Consider the following 20758-nt stretch of genomic DNA (forward strand, 5'->3'; position numbering starts at 1 on the left):
GCAAGGACAGTCTATTCAACAAAAGGTGCTGGGAAAACTGGATTTCCACGTGCAGAAGCATGAAGCAAGACCGCTACCTTACACCTTACGCAAAAATCCACTCAACATGGATTAAAGATCTAAATCTATGACCTGACACCATCAGATTATTAGAGGACATAGAGAAACCCTGCAAGATATAGGCACAGGCAAAGATTTCTTGGAAAAGACCCAGGAGGGACAGGCAGTCAAAGCCAGAATTAAGAATTGGGATTACATCAAATTGAGAAGTTTCTGTACTGCAAAATAAAGTCAGGAAAGTAAAGAGGCAACCAACAGAATGGGAAGAAATATTTGCAAACTGTGCAACTGATAAAGGATTAATAACCAGAATTTACAAAGAGATCAAGAAACTCCACAACAACAAAACAAACAACTCACTTAAGAGATGGGCCAAGGACCTCAATAGACATTTTTCAAAAGAGGAAATCCAAGTGGCCAACAGACACTTGAAAAAATGTTCAGGATCACTAGCAATCAGGGAAATGCAAATCAAAACCACAATGAGGTTTCACCTCACCCCGGTTGGAATGGCTCACATACAGAAATCTACCAACAACAGATGCTGGCGAGGATGTGGGGAAAAAGGGACACACACCCACTGTTGGTGGGAATGCAAACTGGTTAAGCCACTATGGAAGTCAGTCTGGAGATTCCTCAGAAACCTGAATATAACCCTGCCATACAACCCAGCCATCCCACTCCTTGGAATTTACCCAAAGGAAAATTAAATTGGTAAATAAAAGAGCTGTCTGCACCTCATTGTTTATTGCAACTCAATTCACAATAGCTAAGACCTGGAATCAACCTAAATGCCCATCAACAGTAGACTGGATAAAGAAATTATGGGATATGTACTCTATAGAATGCTATACAGCAATTAAAAAAAAAAAATGAAATCCAGTCATTTGCAACAAAATGGAGGAATCTGGAAAACATCATGCTGAGTGAATTAAGCCAGTCCCAAAGGGACAAATATCATGTGTTCTCCCTGATCTGTGATAACTAACCGAGCACCAAAAAGGAAACCTGTTGGAGTGAAATGGACACTATGAGAAACAAAGACTTGATCCGAAATTAATTTTTAATTAGGAGATAATCCATCATACTAGCAGGTTCTATAGTTATTGCTTATTCTGTTCTTACTTTGTTTTCAGATTTAGGGTTATACTCAGTTTCATAAAAGGGATATTATTGCTTGAAATTTCTCAAGAATTAGAAAGATTGCTAATTTTTTCTCAATTTGTTTCATCCCTAATAATATTTTGAAGTTTTCTTCTAACTTTTGGGTAAATTTCATCGTATTTTGTTTTATAAAAACTCACGTTACTGAGTTTTTCAAGCAGATACTCGTAGAGACTTAAACATGGTACCATAATTCTCTGTCATATTCCCTCTGTCAGATTAACTTTACTTTTGTGGGTTCTTAAAGTTTTCTTCATGAAGATAGTCTTTTCAAAGAAACAGTTCTGAATTGATTAAATTGTATTTGAAGTCATTAATATCTGTTCTATTTTTTTCTATAAGCTTGTTTTTATTTACACCTAAAATTGATGTTATTTGTGTTAATTGTTTATTATTTAACAATGAAAAAATTGTAGGTTATAAACTTGCTCAGAGTATGGTTTCTATCCATTCTTTACATTCAGCTTAAACATCTCTTTTTTGGAAAAGCTTTCCCCTAAATTACACCTGCCCTTCTCCTTCCTCCCCAAACTGTGTTTTCATCACCTTCCATGTGCTTTCACAGTACCCTGTAACATTTACATGTCATATCATTTAGGTTACTCCATTACTATTATTGCGATTACTTCTCAGCTATTCTTTTTTTTTTAAGACTTATTTATTTATTTATTTGAAAAGCAAAGTTACAGAGAGGCAGAGGCTGAGAGAAAAAGGGAGAGAGAGAAGTAGTCTATCTGGCCAAAATTTCCACAGCTGATCTGATCAGGAGCAAGGAGCTTCTTTGGGGTCTCTCAGGTGGATGCAGGGGCCCAAGGACTTGGGCCAACTTCTACTGCTTTCCTAGGCCATAGCAGAGAGTTGGATCAGAGTGGAGCAGCCTGGACTTGAATCAGCCCCACACGGGATGCCAGCACTGTAGGCGGTGGCTTTACCCACTATGCCACAGCTCCAGGCCCTGCCAACTTCTTTTCATTGTTTTATTCCAAGCTGTGTTCCAGATCAACTCAGGCAGAACTGCTGCTGAGTTCTTTGTCTTCATGACCTGCCTTTCCCCCCACGGCAGAACCTACCTGACACTACACACAAGCTTGGTCAGAACTAGCTTTTCCTGAGTGACAGCCTTAGTCAACAAGTGGGCTCTTGCAGAGGGGCTGGCCATCCCTGGATTTCTCAGCTTGCTCTTCCTGACAGTCTCCACCTAAGAGTAAGCTAGAATAGGGAAGATTGGAACCTCTACCTTTAGCATCTGGAACTTCTGCCTCTGGAATAAGGCGGCTGGATGAAGAAAATAATACCTGATCCTCTCAGCCACACCTGTCGAGAATGGAGCTTCTGTAACATGGGGGTAGAGGAGGATGAGAAATGCCACCAATGACCTACCTGCTTCTTCTAGGATGAAACCATGACCCCCAGACTGGGAACTAGAAAAGAGAGGAAAACCTCTTTTTTTTTAATTTTTATTTTATGTATTTGAAAGAGTTACGGAGAAAGGGAGAGAGAGAGAGACAGGGAGATCTTCCATTCGCTGGTTCACTCCCTAAGTGGCCACAATGGCCAGATCTGAGCCAATCTGAAGCCAGAAACCCTCTATCTTAGAAGCCTAAATAGAATGCCCAGGGTAAAACTTCTGTTACACAAAGGTCAGGGGATGGCATAAAGGAGCAAGTATGACTCACATATGAAAAACACTGTTCTTGGGTCTGGAGCTGTGGCTCAGTTGGTTAATCCTCTGCCTGCAGTGCCAGCATCCCATATGGGCACGGGGTTCTAGTCCTGGTTGCTCCTCTTCCAGTCCAGCTCTCTGCGTTGGCGCAGGAGGGCAGTGGAGGATGGCCCAAGTGTTTGGGCCCCTGCACCCGCATGAGACCAGGAGGAAGCACCTGGCTCCTGGCTTTGGATCGGCATAGCTCTGGCCATAGTGGCCATTTTGGGGGTGAACCAACAGAAGGAAGAACTTTCTCTCTGTCTCTCTCCCTCACTGTCTAACTCTGTCAAATAATTTTTAAAAAAATTTTAAAAAATAAAAATAAAAACTGTTCTTAGCCAGTGTTAGCAGGTTATTTTCAATACATGTTTCCTATTTGCTATAGGTCTTTGGGAAAATAAGAGACTTTAATTAGAAACAAACAAAAATGATTTTTAACAGTTACGTTGCATTTCACTTGAGAGAAAGGCCACCTGGATCCTTAGTCTGTGATTCTGAAAATCTCCCCCTACCCAAATTATGTTTTACTGTTTATAGTAGATTATCCTAATGATTTATCAGGTACTCTGAAATTTGCCTATGTATTTACCATATAAAGTAAAACATGGATTTCTGAAAGCTCCTAAAACATCTTTGTTGCTGACAATGAAATACATACTCATGATTTGGCAAGTTCCTTAAGCTGTGTGGGAGAATCTGGTTGTAAGGTTTAACTTTTAAAATTATTTCAATGTTTATTTCCTTATTGTTGCTTGTGGGTTTTTTTTTTTTAATTGCTAAAACTTTACTTTCAGTAGTAGTTTGTTAACCTATGTTTTGTTAAACCCAGACCACGTGTAGTATGTTTTAACTAGCTTTGAAACCAAATTTCTAAGAATTTGGTTTTATGAACACTTTAAAATTTATACAGAACTAAAAGTAAGTACTAAGTACTTGGCAGTTGCATCATACACTTTTACACTTGTGTATATGTTTCATCCTCTGTATTTTAAGTACTTTGAAGGCATACATCATTTCTCTCTCATCTCCATCCCCTATTTTTATCTAAAACAGTCCCTTTAACTCTAGGATGCAGCCACATTGCACACCAGACAATCCTTCAGATGCTTCATGTATTCATGCCTATGTGCCCTTTCCTAATACTCCTTGTTTGTATCTGTCACTTCGTTCTTACTTTCACATAACTCAGTGTTACCTTCTCCTTTAAGTTTCTCTGGTTTTCTGGCCAGAAGTCATCGTGCCATTCTTTTTTGTTGTTGTTGTTCTTTTGCATGCCTTTCTTTTAATTATGACAGTTTTGTCACTGTAAGATCTTTTTCACATAGTTTTGCCACATACTTTGTTTATAGAACCTAATAGCAAATGAAGGCTGTAATCTTTTGTTTTACAGCAGAGAGACACACAAAATTGCAGTATTTTATGTTGCTGAAGGACAAGAAGACAAACACTCCATTCTTACCAATACAGGAGGAAGTCAAGCATATGAAGATTTTGTAGCTGGTCTTGGTTGGGAGGTATTGTTCTTAAATTATACCATATACTTTATTTGTATTTGGAAGTGAGAGTTATTTATTTTTCTAGCTTATTTTAGAAGATACAGCAGCTTAACAATGGGCTTATTACTCCTTGTGCCTTACAGCTCTACAGACTGGGTCTTTGACGGGATAGGTGATGACTGTTTGATGAGACGATATATTGTCAGAGCATAGCACTCATAAGTTTAGAAGCTGTAGATGTTCCTTATAGTTTGTGACCACTATACTGGGAGTCTTCACACTAAGACCTCACAGCTGCAGAAAGGCTTTCCAGAGGAATGTTGTCAACACGCTTGGTTTTGAGGAAATGAGTTTCTAGATTCTCAAATTTACTAAAACAAATACACAGCAACTATCTTCAGTCTCTTACCTCTACTTTTTTGTTCTACTTTGCAACCTACCACAAATCCTGTGTTGTCCCAGAGGGGTTTGGCACCAACAAAGAAACAGTTCAAGTGTGTGTTCCTAAGAGTCTGTGACAGCAAAGTAAGAAATATTGAAAGGTGTTTACTCTGTATCATCCTGGCAACCACCTCATGTCAAGCTTCTATACCGTAACTGTCGTAGAATTATAACTCAGAAGCTGGATATTTGCCATAGGAGTTTATATTATGTTTATTTGAATAGAAAAATGAAATGTCAAACTTGTTCCAACAGAAAGTCAGTCTGATGTGGCTGATTGGTTTGTCATTAATGATAGAAACTTTGTATTTATTGAGTCAGACAAACTTGTAGCTCTGAGAGTTTCATGAAAATGTATATATTTATTATTTAGATTTTTAAAATTATTATTTGAAAAGCAGAGTTACAGGCAGGGGGAGAGAAAGAGAGATCTTCCATCCACTGGTTCACTCCCCAAATGGCCCCAACAGCTGGGGCTGGGTCAGGTCAAAGCCAGGTCCCTGACATTCTCCCAGATCTCCTACATGGCTGCAGACGTCCAAGCATGTGGTCCATCCTCCACTGCTTTCCCAGGTACATTAGCAGGGAGCTGGATTGGAAGCGGTGCAGTTGGGTCTCTAACCAGCACCCATATAGGATGCCAACATTGCAGGCTGCAGCTTAATCTGCCGTGCCACCCCATCCCCAGTGAAAATATAAAGCACATTTTTATATAACATACAACACTGGAAATTATATCCTTTGTGACTATAGAAATTAAGCTGAATAGTAGAGATAAAATCGACTTAAAATCATGAACAGAGCATCAGGGACCTTTGTGCCTCTAACAGAAGACTTAGCATTTTTGGATCTGAAAGGAGAAAGAGGCTGAATCTGAGAGGGTTAAAGACAATTTGAGGAATAATGGCTAGAAACTTTGCAAATGTGGAAAGAGACAAAGCTATAGATTGAAGAAGCTGAATGGAACCCCAACAGGACAAACCACAAGAAATCTACACTAAGGCATATCAAAAAATTTTATAGGTAACTTTAACATTCTTTCATTGATAACATGAAACTTGTACATATCTATGGGTTACCATGTGATGTTTCCATAGTATGAATATATTTTGTAATGTCCAGTCAGGGCAAACTTAGCTAATTTGACCATTTATAGTTTCTTTGTTGTGAAAATATTCAAAATCCTTTGAGCTTTTGGAGTTTTTGAAGAAAAGTAAATACTACATTATTGTTATCTGTAGTCACCCTACTGTGCAATAGAGCACCAGAACTTCTTATGTCTATATAACTGTTTCTTGGTTCCTGTGACTCTCCCCATTACAAGTAACATTACACTCCTAACCACCATGAGATGGACTTTTTAAAATACCACATATAAGTGAGGTCATACAGGCATTTATTACTTGGCTTTCTATGATTGGTTTATTTCACTTCACATAGACACATCATAATTTAATTTCTGGAAACTAAAGACAAAAAAAGAAATCTTGAAAGCCTCCAGAGAAAAAGTATCCCTTCTCTGTAGAGGGAAAACAATTAGAATTGATAGCAGATTTCCCTTTATAAATGTGATGAGGGGGTTGGAGGGCAGAAGAAGTGGCATAATATGTTTAAAGAAAAGAGCTATCAACCTAAAATCCTATGGCCAGTGAAAATATCATTCAGGAATATACTTCAAAACATTCTCAGATGAAGGAAAACATAGAGAACTTGTTACCAGCAGACTTATCCTAAAAGAACCACTGAAAGGAATGCTGTAGAAAGGAAATGATAAGAGAAGAAACTTAGAATCATCAGGAAGTGAGAGCATGGCAAGAAAAAATATGGGTAAATACACTAGACTTTCTTTCTCCTTTTGAGTTTCCTTAATTGTGCTTAACAATTGAAGCAAAAATTATAGCACTATTTGATATGTTTCTAAATATATTAAAAGGAAATGTTTGTGCCAGTTATATTACAAATGGGGAAGATGAAGGTACATAACTAAGGTATTTATATTAGTCAGTTTGCTATGACAAAACACCAGGAGCTGGGTAATGTCTACACAAAAGAGGTTTTATTTAGTTGACAGTTCTGTATCTGACTGTCCAAACAGCATGGGGTCAGCTCATTTGAGGGCACCACCTACCTGCTGGCTGCACCATCTCATGGCAGCATCATGGCTAGATTGCATAAGACAGAAATCATACCACTAGACAAGAAGCCAGAAAGAGAGGAGAGGCTGGTAATGTCTTCAAACTGGGCCCAAAAAAGATCTCACCACCTGTTAACAGTATCACACTGGGAACCAACCTCCCTACAGTTGAAGACATTCAAACCTTATCCATACCACAGAAGACCAGACCCGGGCTTTATTATAAAACAAGCCTCAACTAATTTATTTAGTTATTTATTTGAGAGCAGATAGACATACAGAGGTGGTTCTCATCTGCTGTTTCATTCTCCATGTGCCTACAATGGGCAGGGCTGGGCTGGGGGACAAGCAGTGAAACAGGAATGCAAATCTCCTTCTCCTATATGGGTGGCAGGAACTCAATTACTTGCCATCACCACTGCCTTACAGGGCTAGAAGCTGGAGTCAGGAGCTGAAACCAGGCATCGAACCCAGGTACTTCAATGTGGAATGGAAATGTCTTAACCACTAGTCTAAATGCCCATACCCACTCCCAACAAATTTAAAAGCATTATAATCCTATCATGTGTTTTCTAGCCACAGTAGGATCAAAAATTGAAATCATTAACAAAAAAATAAATAAGAAATCTCCAAATACTGGGAAAGGTTACATACTTTTTATTTCCACTTATATAACATGGAAATAGCAGTTATAGAAGTAGATAAGAGATGGTGACTGCCAGTAATTAAAGAGTAGGTGGGGTGAGAAGGAGAGTCTGATAATCTGTTTCTTAACCTTATCAGTATCATTGTATTGATTGTGATAACAGTTTGCTTGCAAGGATTCTAGTGAAGAGCACCTGGGATTTTAAAAATTATTTTATGTCTTCACGTGAATCTGTAATTATTTCCAGATGTTTGAAAAGCAGATCAGCAAGTGTTACGAAAGTGTTAAGAACAGAGGGATACCAAATTGATATTTTATCCTTTAATCAGAAAATTGAGAGTTGACTTAAAAATAACTTTCTTACCAAAACAAAAATATCTATACTGACATACCATTTTTCTCCCATTATATTAGCAAATATCATAAAGTTATTTTATTTAAAGTGTGAGGGAAACAAACAGGTATTCTCATGCACTTTTTTGTTTTCTTTTCTAGGAGGGGGAGGGGGTTGATGTGATAATTTGTTGAAAGGCAAGGACAGAGGGAGGAGGGGTCATGCCTGCAACAGCTGAGGCTGTGCCAGGCTGAAGCAAGGGGCTGGGAACTCAGTTCAGGTCTCCCACATGGGTGCTGGCAGTTACCCAACTATTTCAGCCATCACCTACTGCCTTCCAAGGTACACATTATCAGAAAGCTGGAACTCAAACCCCATCACAGAGGCATCTTAACCACTAAGCCAAATGCCACCCCAAATTCTGTTGGTGTCAAATGGTATAGCATTTCAGAATTAGAAGTGCACATTTCCTTTGGCTTAAAGTTTCACTTTTAACTGGTCACAAATAAATCATGATATGTGATCAGTGTTACTTACTGAAGCATTGATTGTAATAATAGCAAAAAATTGGAAACAGCCTAAATATTCAAGTAGAGGACTAGTTAAATTGGTACATACATAAAATGGACTTCTACAAAGCCATGAAAACAAAAAGGAGTATTTGTCAGGATATTTTAAGTACAAAAGGCAAGGTATTTGGAACATTGTATAAGCATGCTGTGTCATACAGGAATTTATCTTGTATATGCAGAGAATACTTTTGGAAGAATATGTAAATTTCTGGGGGGTAACTGAAAATCAACAGGTTAGAGATTTGGAATGAAGATTTTTACTATGCTCATACCTTTTTTACTTTTGAGTTTTTAATTATATGAATGTAATAATGATTCAAAGAAATAATTTGTAAAAACTAAGGCAGTCTTACATTAATGGCATAAAATTAATCATTTATGTGTTCAGTGATCAATAACTGAAAGTATATTTGAGATATGTTCAGTTTATGTGGTATAGATATCTGTTCTTGTAATTCTTCATTTTATCAGATATTCAAATTTTGTTATTTAAAAGCTTGTGTGTGATTTCCTCTGAGCAGAGAGGGTCAATTCATTTTTAATTTTCCATTGTATGTTTTGCTAATTTTCTACAGTGAACACAAGTTCATTGCTTCTGTGTATTGCACAAGTCCAGCAAATTTATCCAGTCCAATGCTTGATATTAACACATAATATATTTATAATCAAGACATATTTATCTGTTTGAAAGACAGAGAGAGGGAAGGAGACGGAGAGGGAGATCTTCTGCTTCACTCCCCAAGAGCCCACAGTGGCAGGGGCTGGGTCAGGCCAAAGTCAGGAGCCTGGAATTCCATCTGGATCTCCCACAGGGGTGTCAGGGACATTTTCCCAGGCTCATTAGCAGGGAGCTGAGTCACATGGAAGTGGCTGGAACTCAACGAGCATTCATATGGGATGCCAGTGTTGCAAGCAGGAGCTTTACTTGCTGCACTACAACATTGGCCCCATGGAAGTAAAATTAAAAAAAAAAAAAAAAAAAAGCACAGATTAATTTGTAGCATGTTAAATGTAATTAAAGTGTAGCTAAATTCTGCATTTTAAAAATTCTAGACTGTGAAGCCAGTTTTAAGAGTAAATATGACATACCTGTTTAATCATTTTATCACATTCTCATTACAGTTTTGACTTTTCCCCAAATCATTTCCAGATTGGATTTTTGCTTTCTGACCTTTGTGCTCTTCCCCGTAGTCTATAATTTACTGTTGACATCCCGTAGTTTAACAAAAGATGCATAGTTCACAGCAGTTGATTTCTTTCCTAAGTAACTCTTAAAAATTAGGGATCCTCAAATACTTAAGAAAAAATACTAGTATGAATAATGATATTTCTAGATTAAGTACTCATTGATAATATGCAAAATACTTTGTTTCCAAGTGTTGTTATAAAGTGAAATATTTGAGTCTTGGTGGTGATTTTGAGATTTGTTTAGTTGATGCACTGGATGTGGCTCTTTATTGCTTTTAGGTAAATCTAACAAACCATTGTGGTTTTATGGGAGGACTACAAAAAAACAAAAGCACTGGATTGACCACTCCGTATTTTGCTACCTCTACAGTAGAAGTAATATTTCATGTATCAACAAGAATGCCTTCTGATTCTGATGACTCTTTAACCAAAAAAGTGAGTACTGATGGAAAAAAAGTACTTTAGAGTTAAAATGCTAATAATTAAGGAAATGCATACATAAAATATATAATTTGGCTAACCAAATAATATTTCTGGGTATTATACTTTACTCTTCACCCAATGCTATTTTCAAGAAAAAGATTGTTGTATAATAAAACCATGTTTGCCTAAAAGAACAATAATGTGATTGAAGGTTATAGTTCTTTTTTAATAATAAATTTTATTGTGCATGTTTGAAGTTTGTTATGATATTATAAAACACACAGAATTAAAATAATAACTATAGTGAAGCAAAGGAACATATGTATCATCTCACATACTTTTTTGTGACTAAAACAGCTCAATCCCAAATACCATACAATGTTGTTATTCTTGTCCCCATGTTATACATTTTATCTGTAGACTTGTTCATCCAGTGTACGTTATATTGTATATATCATTTGCGCTAACATCTCCAAATTTTTTCTCTCCCACTTCCATCAATTTCTGTGTTTTTCTATCTCTATATTTGATCTGTTTGTGTATATGTGTGTGCTTTTTCCATAAAAGACTACATATAAGTGAAATAATGCAATATCTTTCTTTATATGTTTGACTTCATTTTTTTTTTTTTAAATTTTTGACGGGCAGAGTGGACAGTAGAGGGAGACAGAGAGAAAGGTCTTCCTTTTGCCATTGGTTCACCCTCCAATGGCCGCTGCGGTAGGCGCGCTGCGGCCAGCGCACCGCGCTGTTCCGATGGGAGCAGCCAGGTGCTTCTCCTGGTCTTCCATGGGGTGCAGGGCCCAAGGGCTTGGACCATCCTCCACTGCACTCCTGGGCCATAGCAGAGAGCTGGCCTGGAAGAGGGGCAACCGGGACAGGATCGGTGCCCCGACCGGGACTAGAACCCGGTGTGCCGGTGCCGCAAGGCGGAGGATTAGCCTGCTGAGCCACGGCACCGGCCATTTGACTTCATTTTTAGCATGATGTCTTTCTTGTCCTCTCATGTCATGGCAAATGGCAGGATTTCCTTCTCTCTCCCTCTCTCTCCCTCTCTCTCTTCTCTCTCTCTTCTCACTCCCTCTCCCTCCCTCTCTCTCCCTCTCTCTCCCTCTCCTCTCTCTCTTCTCTCTTCTCTCTCCCCCTCTCCTCTCTCTCCTCTCCCCTCTACTCCCCTCCACTCCTCTCTTCCCCTCCCCTCCTCTCCTCTCCTCTCTCCTCTCTGTAATACTTTTTTTTTTCTATCAGAGGCAGAAAGACAAAAAGACCTCCCATCTGCTGATTTGCCTCCCAAGTACCCACAACAGCCCTGGTGCCAGAGGCCAGGACCAGGAATGTAGTCTCGGTCTCATGTGAGTGGCAGGAACCCAATCACTTGAGCCATTATTGCTGCCTCCCAGGATCTGCGCCAGCAGAAGGCTGGAGTCAGGAGCTGGAGGTGTGATTTAAATCCAGATACTGTGATGTGGGTTGTGGTTATCTTAACTGCTAAGCCAAATGCCCACCACAATGCTGAATAATATTCCACCTTGTATATGTTATGTATATCATTGTTTTCTTCATCCATTCACACTTTGACAGTTGCTCAGGTTGTTTTCATGTCTGGGCTATTGTGAATAACACTGCAGTGAACATAGGAGTAGGGATATCTACAGGGGGGTGATTTCATCTCTTTCGGGTATTTTTTCAGAGGAGGGATTGCTATTTCATATAGTAGTTCTATTTTTAATTTCTTTATAATCTCCATATTGTTTTCTGTGCTGGCTGTTCTGATCTACATTCTCACCACAATGTACACGATCTCCCTTCTCTACATACCCTCACCAGCATTTATGGTCTCATCTTGTCGATAGTAACCATCCTAACAGGTATAAGATAACACCTCATAGTAGCTTTAATTTGCATTTCCTTGAGGATTAATTATGTTGAGTGCTTTTCAATATTCCTGTTGTACATAAGTTTGTTTAGGAGAAATGTCTGTGCAGGTCCTTTGCCCCCTTTTTTTTATCTGACCTTTTTTTTTCTGCTGTTGAGTTACGAGTTCTTTATAAATTTTATATGTAAACTGCTTTTCAGATACGTGTTTTACAAATCTGTTTCCCAGTTTATAGGTTGTCTTTTCATTTGGTTGATGATTTCCTTTGCTGTGCAGAAGCTTTTTAGTTTGTATGGTCCTGTTCATTTAATTTTGCTTTTATACCTTTTAAAGTCGTCCACAGTTTTTGTATATCCGGTTCTGGTTTCATCAATCTTTTTATTTCTCCTTTCAGTTTTGGGAATTTCTGTTTAGATGACATCATATCAAGTGCAGAAATTTCTTCCATAGTTGTGTCTAGTTCTGATGACTATTGATGTTGAAAATTTTTTCATGTGCTTATTTTTGTTGCATTTTAGGAATTCTTTTTATGTTCTAGGTATTAATCCTTTATCGAACACTGACTTACCAATATTTTCTTTCATTGTATGGATCATCTTTTCACTCAATTGATAATGCCCTTTGATGTACAATAGTCTTTATTTTAGTGGTATTCAATTAATTTTTTCTTTTGTTGCCTCCACTTCTGGGATTAATCCAAAAATCATTACCAAATCCAGTGTCATAAATATTTCTCCATACAAATTTTTCCCAAGAGTTTTGTAGTTCTAGCTCTGACATTTGGGTGCCAGGTTCATTTCAATTAATTTTGGTATATAATGTAAATTACCGGTCCAGCTTCATTTTTTGCATGTGGTTATATGGTTTTTCCATCACCATTTATTCTATTCTGTTCTTTGGTTTAAATGTCTATCTTTATGCCAGTCTGTAAGTTTGATTACTATAACTTTGCAGTAAGTTTTGAAATTAGAAAGTGTGAGTCCTCCAACTTTGTTGTTATTTTTCAAGATTGTTTGAGTTCTCAAGATCCCCTCAGGTTCCATACACTTTTTTTTTTTAAAGATTTATTTATTTGAAAGACAAAGTTACAGAGAGAGGTAGAGACAGAGAGAGGTCTTCCATCTGCTGATTCACTCCCCAGAAGGCCACAATGGCTGGAGCTGCACCTATCCAAAGCCAGGAGCCAGGAACTTCTTCTGGGTCTCCAATTCAAGTGCAGTTGCCCAAGCACTTGGGCCATCTTGTACTGCTTTCCCAGGCCATAGCAGAGAGCTAGATCGGAAGTGGAGCAACCGGGACTAGAACCACCGCCCATATGGGATGCCGGTGCTTCAGGCCAGGGCTTTAACCCACTGTGTCACAGCACTGTCCCCTCCATAAACTTTTTTTTTTTTTTGACAGGCAGAGTGGATAGTGAGAGAGAGAGACAGAGAGAAAGGTCTTCCTTTTTGCCGTTGGTTCACCCTCCAATGGCCACTGTGGCCAGCGCATCTCGCTGATCCGAAGCCAGGAGCCAGGTGCTTCTCCTGGTCTCCCATGCGGGTGCAGGGCCCAAGGACTTGGGCCATCCTCCACTGCCTTCCCGGGCCATAGCAGAGAGCTGGCCTGGAAGAGGGGCAACCGGGATAGAATCCAGCGCCCCAACTGGGACTAGAACCCGGTGTGCCGGTGTCGAAGGCAGAGGATTAGCCTGTTAAGCCACAGAGCCGGCCTCCATACACATTTAAAGATGGGTTTTCTGTTTCTGCAGAGGACACTGTTATTATTATGATACTGCATTGATCACTTTAGATAGTGTTGTCATCTGAAAAAAAATTATCTTCTAATCCATGAACATAGAATATCTATTTATGCCATCTTTATTTCAACATTGTTTTACAGTTTTCAGTATACAGCTCTTTTGCCTCGTTAAATTTATCCCTGTTTTATTCTTTTTCATGCTATTGTAAATGAATTTGTTTTGATAATTTCTGTTTCAGATTGTTCATTGTTAATGTACAGAAACACAGCTGATTTTTGTTCGCTAATTTTGTAGCCTACAACTTTGCTTAATGAATGTAATGGGTCTAATAGATTTTTTTTTTTGAATCCTAGACTTTTCTACATATAAGACCATAGTGTGTGGGTTTTTTTTTTTTTTTTTAATGTTTCTGTGCACATTTTAATGTTTCTGTGGAGGAACAAGAGCTTGGGGCTCCTACTCTGCCATCTTGCTGACATCAGACCACAGAAACAGTTTTAGTTTTAATTCTAAATTTAAAATTAGTTGGCAACTTACATATTTTTTAAAATATTTATTTATTTATTTGAAAGAGTTACACACAGAGAGACGGAAAGGCAGAGAAAAAGAGAGAGAGAAGTCTTCCATCTGCTGGTTCACACCCAATTGGCTGCAATGGCCAGAGCTGATCCGAAGCCAGGAGCCAGGAGCTTTTTCTAGGTTTTCCACGTGGGTACAGGGTTCCAAGGACTTGGGCATAGCAGAGAGCTAGATTGAAAGTGGAACAGGCAGGACTCAAACTGGCACCCATATGGGATTCTGGCACTGCAAGTGGCAGCTTAACCCACTATGCCACAGCGCCGGCGCCATTTATGTGGTTAAAAAAGGAACTAGTATTTTGCTCAGTTATCCAGTAAAGAGAAAGAACTGAGACAGTCACATGACATGACATTTCAGACATTTAACGGCCCAGAAATAAAACTTTTAAAAGTGCAAACATGTTCATAAATGTGTAAATCTTTATAATGCAGCCATGTACACTTTTCTTTAGTTGTTAAAGTAACTAAACCTGTTTTATTATTGAAGAAAATTACCTAGGCTGGATAAATGTTTTTTACCTACATAAAGCATTTTTAAAAATTATTTTTAAATTTATTTTTTAAAGAATACAACTTTAGGAATATAGTTATTCTTCCCACCATATCAGCCCTCCCACCCACACTCCCACCCCTCCTCTCCTCTCTGTTCCCTTGCCAGTCCCATTCTCCATTAAGATTCATTTTCAATTAACTTTGTACACAGAAGACCAACTCTATACTAAGTAAAGTTTTCAACAGTTTTCTCTCTCTCTCTCTCTCTCTCTCTCTCTCTCTCTCTCTCTCTCACACACACACACTGAGAACTGGTTTTACAGTTAACTCTCAATACAACTTTATTGAGGACAGAAGTCCTGCATGGGGAGTTAGTGCACAGTGACTCTTGTTCACTTAACAGTTAACATTCTTACATAGGACATCAGTGACCACCTGAGGCTCTTGAAATGAGCTGCCTTGGCTATGGAAGCCTTTTGAGTCCACACACTCTGTCAGTATTTGGACAAGGCCATAAGCAAAGTGGAAGTTCTCTCCCCCTTTTAGAGAAAAGTACATCCTTCTTTGATGGCTACTTCTTTCCATAGGGATCTCACAGAGATCCTTCATGTAGAATATTTTTTTGACACAGTGTCCTGGCTTTCCATGCCTGAAATGCTCTCATGGGCCAGGAAGCCTTAAAGGCTAATTCAAAGTTCAGAGTGTTACTTAAAGTGATTGTCATTCTGTGAGTCTGCTATGTGGAATGTTTCCCATATTGGACATTCATTCCTTTTTAATTCTATTATTATTGCCGGGCACTTGATCCTATCTACTACATAAAGCATTTTAAAAAGATTTTTGTTTTTATGAAAAACATTTCAAAAAGTAACTGCTTTAAAGTTTTTACCACCTATCATGTAGATATGAAAGTGTCAAATTGCATTATATAGTGTAGCAGTTGTCAGTTTAGAAAGTATAGATTTCTTATTTTCTCAAGTAGTAATTTAAATCAATTTAAGGAAGTCTACTCTTTTTTAAGTTTTTTTTTGTTTGTTTGTTTTTAAGATTTATTTACTTATTTGAAAGAGTTACAAGGAGAGAGAGGGAAAAACGGATATCTTCCATTCATTGGCTCACTCCCTAGAGGGCTGCAACAGCCAGGGTTGGACCAGGCCGAAGCCAGGAGCTAGAAGTTTCTTTTGTATCTCCCACATGGGTGCAGGGACCCAAGCACTTGGGCCATCAGCTGCTGCTTTCCCCAGATGTGTTAGTAGGGAGCTAGATCAGAAATGGAGTAGCTGGTACACAAACTGGAACCCATTTGGGATGCCAGTGTCACAAGGGGTGGCTTAACCTATACCACAAGGCCAGCTCCTCAGTAGGTACACTATTAATGTCAGACTGAATTGGAGGACCATTCCTCTTAGTTCTGTATATATGAATAATATAGTCCTGTAATACCTCCTGATATTTTTTACTACTATTCTCCTTCAAGAAATAGTAGCACCTTTTATGTCCAGCAGAAAAGGAATATTTACCTGCAGCATCTTGTAATTCAGTATTACTAGTCTAAACCTTCTCATAAAAATAAACATGTGAACATTAATTTCTCTACATGTGGATTTTCCCTTTCCCTGTTCTCTATTATTGCCCTTAATCACCTCAGAGTTCTGCTATGAAAGATTCTTCTAAATAACAGACTTTTATTTTAGTTCTGTCATAATATCACTTTCTTTTAAATAGGTTAAATGTTTAAACTTAATTTTAAATATTTAAACTTAATCAAAGAAGCTAGTTGTCTTGTGTCACTTCTTAATAAAAAAATCTTCTGTATTGGTATTTTTTTCTCTTGAATTTAATAAATTCCACATTAGTTGTAATAAGTTGAGGCCTATAACATGTGTCCTATTACAGATAAACAATTGGATGTCATTAGGTTGTCCCCCAACCTTTGTACATATATCTTTAGGTGTGTTAATCCATTCAGTAGACACATTAATGAGCACTGGTTGAAGTGTAATATTGGAGGAAGTAAGGATTGTTGACCTCAGCATGGAGTTTAATACCTGTAATTAAATTAGATAGTCAACAGTCAGTATAAAGAAATAGCCATGCCTCTGGCAAGCTAGAATTATTTATGACTCTAGTTTTTTGTTTTAAACTTGGTGAGAGAAAATCATTTATTTAAATTGTAAAGAACCTAATTTTAGTTCTGACTTTTATTTAAATTATCATATGGTATTTTGGAAGTTATTTTTAGACAATTTTATTTTCTCAGAATGAGAAGGAAATGTCCTTGGATCTATTCAAGGGTAGCATTTTTCTCTCTTGTAAAGAGAGGTTTTTTTTTTTTTTTTTTTTTTCAAAGTGTAAGACAGTAACAGACTTTCTACGATGTATACTATACTTTTTTAACAAATCAATCAAACAATCTAGCAAAGTCTCTCATAGAAATATTATACCACCATATAAAAAATCCTGGTATCACCCCAGTCCAGGCATCTGTTTTATAAATTATCTCTCCGTGAGGAAGACTGATAGAAAATGGTTAAAAATAATTTCCACTTAACTGGGTGTATTCACCCCTAAAAATCAAATGTGCTGCAAGCATTGGTATAAAGTGTTCACGGAGCCGCTCTCATTTCCTGTCTCCTTGTTCTCGCCACTTGCTGACACTCTGTTTCATGGGTAGCTGAATCATCCTTTTAGAAGTTTGATGAAGATCAAGTTGAGATCATCATAACATACTTAGTTGGATTCTCTAATCTATCTTTCATTTCTTAGATTCCCTCCCCCCCAAAAGAGGGGAAAGAAGCACTTCACTTAAATCAGTTTCCTCTGAAATACTGTTAGGATAATGGGCAGCATTTCTTTTTCTACCGTAAAATTTACTCAAATTAGTTTGACCAATAAGTGATCCTTGTAGACTGCTTGGTCCAATTTTAAGTATAATTTTATATAGAAATAGAACTAAATATAAAAAGGGCAGACATGTAGTTCAGCAATTAAATCATGACTTGGGACACCCATATCCCATATCTTATTACCTGGTTCAAGTCCCAGCCACTCAGTTTCCAATCCAGCTTCCTGCTGAAGCCCCTGGGAGGCAGTGGTGATAGCTCAGGTAATTGAGTCCCTGCCACCCACATGAGAGGCTGGGATGGAGTTCTGGGCTTCAGGCTTTGTAGGCATTTGGGAAGTAAACTAGTGAATGGGAGATCTTACTTGTGCACACGTGCACTCTCTCTGCCTTTCAAATAAAATGAAATGAACTTTTAAAAATAAATACATAAAATTAGACATGTTTATTTAAGAATATTAAAATGTAAGATACACAGGGCCAACACTGTGGCACAGTGAGTTCAGCTGCACTGCTTGTGATGCCAGCATCCCATCTGGGCACCTGTTCGAGTCCTGACTGCTCCACTTCTCATCCAGCTCCCTGCTAATGTACCTGGGAAAGCAGTGGAAGGTGGCCCAACTGCTTGGGTCCCTGCCACCCACATGGGAGACCAGGATGGAGTTCCTGGCTTCTGGCCTCAGCCTGGACCAGACCCGGCTGTTGTGGCCATTTAGGGAGTGAACCAACAGGTGGAAGATAAGTCTCTCTCTATCTCTCCCTGTCTTCTCTGTCACTCTACCTTTCAAATAAATAAAACTCATCTTTTAAAAAGTAAATAAGATCCTTTCCAAGAATCTGTATGTTAAATGTAGTTTGGAGAATAATAGTTTTTTGAAAATTTAAAGAATAACTAACTACATACTTTTCATTATTACAGTAAAAGTGAAAGTTTATTATTATAGTGAATAAATGCCATGGGTGGTAGCCATTGTGGCATAGCGGAATAAGCCCCTGCTTGAGACCCTCACATCCTGTATCAGAGTGTCTGGGTTTGAGTCCTGCCTCTGGCTCGCATCCAGCTCCCTGCTAATGTGCACCCTGGGAGGCAGCAAACGATGACTTGAGTACTTGGGTCTCTGCCACTCATGTGGGAGACCCAGATGGAGTTCCTGCTTCCCAGCTATTGTCTGGCCCAGCCCTGGCTGTTGTGGGCATTTGAGGAGTAAAACAGCAGATAGAAGATGGGTGGGGTGGGGTCATCCAGCCTGTGGGCAATATAAGGCCTGTGAAATCATTAGGTCTGGCCCTGCCAAGGCAACTGCAGGTGGGAATCAAAATTTAGTAAATCCATAGCAGGCTAATTTTCAAGTGGATAATTTTGTATTGCCCATGAATTATGTTATAACTATCCAAATGGCATTTGACAGAAAAAAAGGTTCCCCACATCTGCTTTAGAATATCAAGGCCATGAGGACAAGGACACTGCGCTGGCTTTCATTTATTGCTATATCCCTGGCACCTAGAATCAGGTTGGTGTTTTGTTGAATGAGTTACCATAGCTACCATAGCCACAAATCAAAAGAATTATATACAGACATCTTTATCAGAGACATATTTAAATAAATGTCATAAATGCTAATATAATTCAGTTTTTATGCTACATAACATGTAATGATAGAAAAAGATTTGCCAATATTAGTAGCTTTATCTTGATAGCCAATAGTAGTTGTAGAATGCTTACTCTATGCTCATGCATAATATTAGATGTTGTGTTTGTTGCATTCAAGAAACTTAATTCCTGAAAGTGAGCAATCAAGACAGTAAGTTTATATAAATACACGACTATAAAATTTGAGAGCTACTCATACTTAGTGAAATATAACGCTATCTGGAAGGCAGGTGAAGCAATATAGTGGAAATACTAGCTTTGATTTTGTAGCTTGTTGTCAATGGGATTGATCTTGGAAGTTCTTTCTCAGCTGTGGCATTGTCTGTGTATACAAAAGACTGTTGATTTTTGTGCATTGACGTTATATCCTGCTACTTTACCAAACTCTTCTATGAGTTCCAGTAGTCTTTTAGTGGAATCTTTTGGATTCCCTATATGCAGAATCATGTCATCTGCAAAGCTGGATAGTTTGACTTCCCCCTTCCCAATTTGTATCCCTTTGATTTCTTTTTTCTTGCCTAATGGCTCTTGCCAAAACTTCTAGGACTATGAATAGCAATGGTGAGAGTGAGCATCCCTGTCTGGTCCGAGATCTCACTGGGAATGCTTCCAACTTTTCCCCATTCAATATGATGCTGGCTGTGGTCCTTGATTGTGTTGAGGAATGTTCCTTCTATACCCAATTTCAGCATGAAAGGGTGTTGTATTTTATCAAATGCTTTCTCTGCATCTATTGCAATAATCATATGATTTTTGTTCAGCAGTTTGTTAATGTGATGTATCATATTGATTGATTTGCAAATGTTGAACCATCCCTGCATACCAGGGATAAATTCCACTTGATCTGGGTGGATGATCTTTCTGATACATTGTTGGATTCAATTGGCTAGAATTTTGTCAAGGATTTTTGCCTCTATGTTCATCAGAGAAATTGGTCTGTAATTCTCTTTTTTGTTGCATCTTTTCCAGGTTTAGGAATTAAGGTGATGCTGGCTTCATAGAAAGAATTCCCTCTCTTTCAATTGTTTTGAATAACTTGAGAAGAATTGGAGTTAGTTCTTTAAATGTCTGGTAGAATTCAATAGTGGAGCCATTTGGTCCTGGACTTTTCTTTGTTGGGAGAGCCTTTATTACTGATTCAGTTTCTGTCTTGGTTATGGGTCTGTTTAGGTTTTCTGGGTCTTCATGGCTCAATTTAGGTAGGTTGTATGTGTCCAGGAATCTGTCCATTTCTTCTGGGTTTCCCAGCTTGTTGGCATACAGCTCTTGGTAGTAATTTCTGATTATTCTTTTTATTTCTGTGGTGTATGTTGTTACATTTCCTTTTTCATCTCTAATTTTATTGATTTGGGTCTTCTCTCATTTTTTTGGTTAGGGAAATACTAACTTTGAATTTCTACAGATATGTCAATACT

At 38.3% G+C, this 20758-nt stretch overlaps 1 protein-coding gene across 3 annotated transcripts in view; it reads left to right on the forward strand.

Moving 5' to 3' along the window:
- The window catches only part of RALGAPA1 (Ral GTPase activating protein catalytic subunit alpha 1), a 265029-nt gene that overhangs the window by 198194 nt on the left and 46077 nt on the right, over positions 1–20758 (forward strand). For all 3 annotated transcript variants that reach the window (XM_062205258.1, XM_062205261.1, XM_062205260.1), the window contains exons 35-36: positions 4320–4443; positions 10020–10175. In XM_062205258.1, the coding sequence (XP_062061242.1) occupies positions 4320–4443; positions 10020–10175 (280 nt within the window). The remainder of the gene's footprint in view (positions 1–4319; positions 4444–10019; positions 10176–20758) is intronic.

Source organism: Lepus europaeus, chromosome 11 (genome assembly GCF_033115175.1).
Source record: "Lepus europaeus isolate LE1 chromosome 11, mLepTim1.pri, whole genome shotgun sequence".
In the NCBI taxonomy this organism is placed as follows: Eukaryota; Metazoa; Chordata; class Mammalia; order Lagomorpha; family Leporidae; genus Lepus; species Lepus europaeus.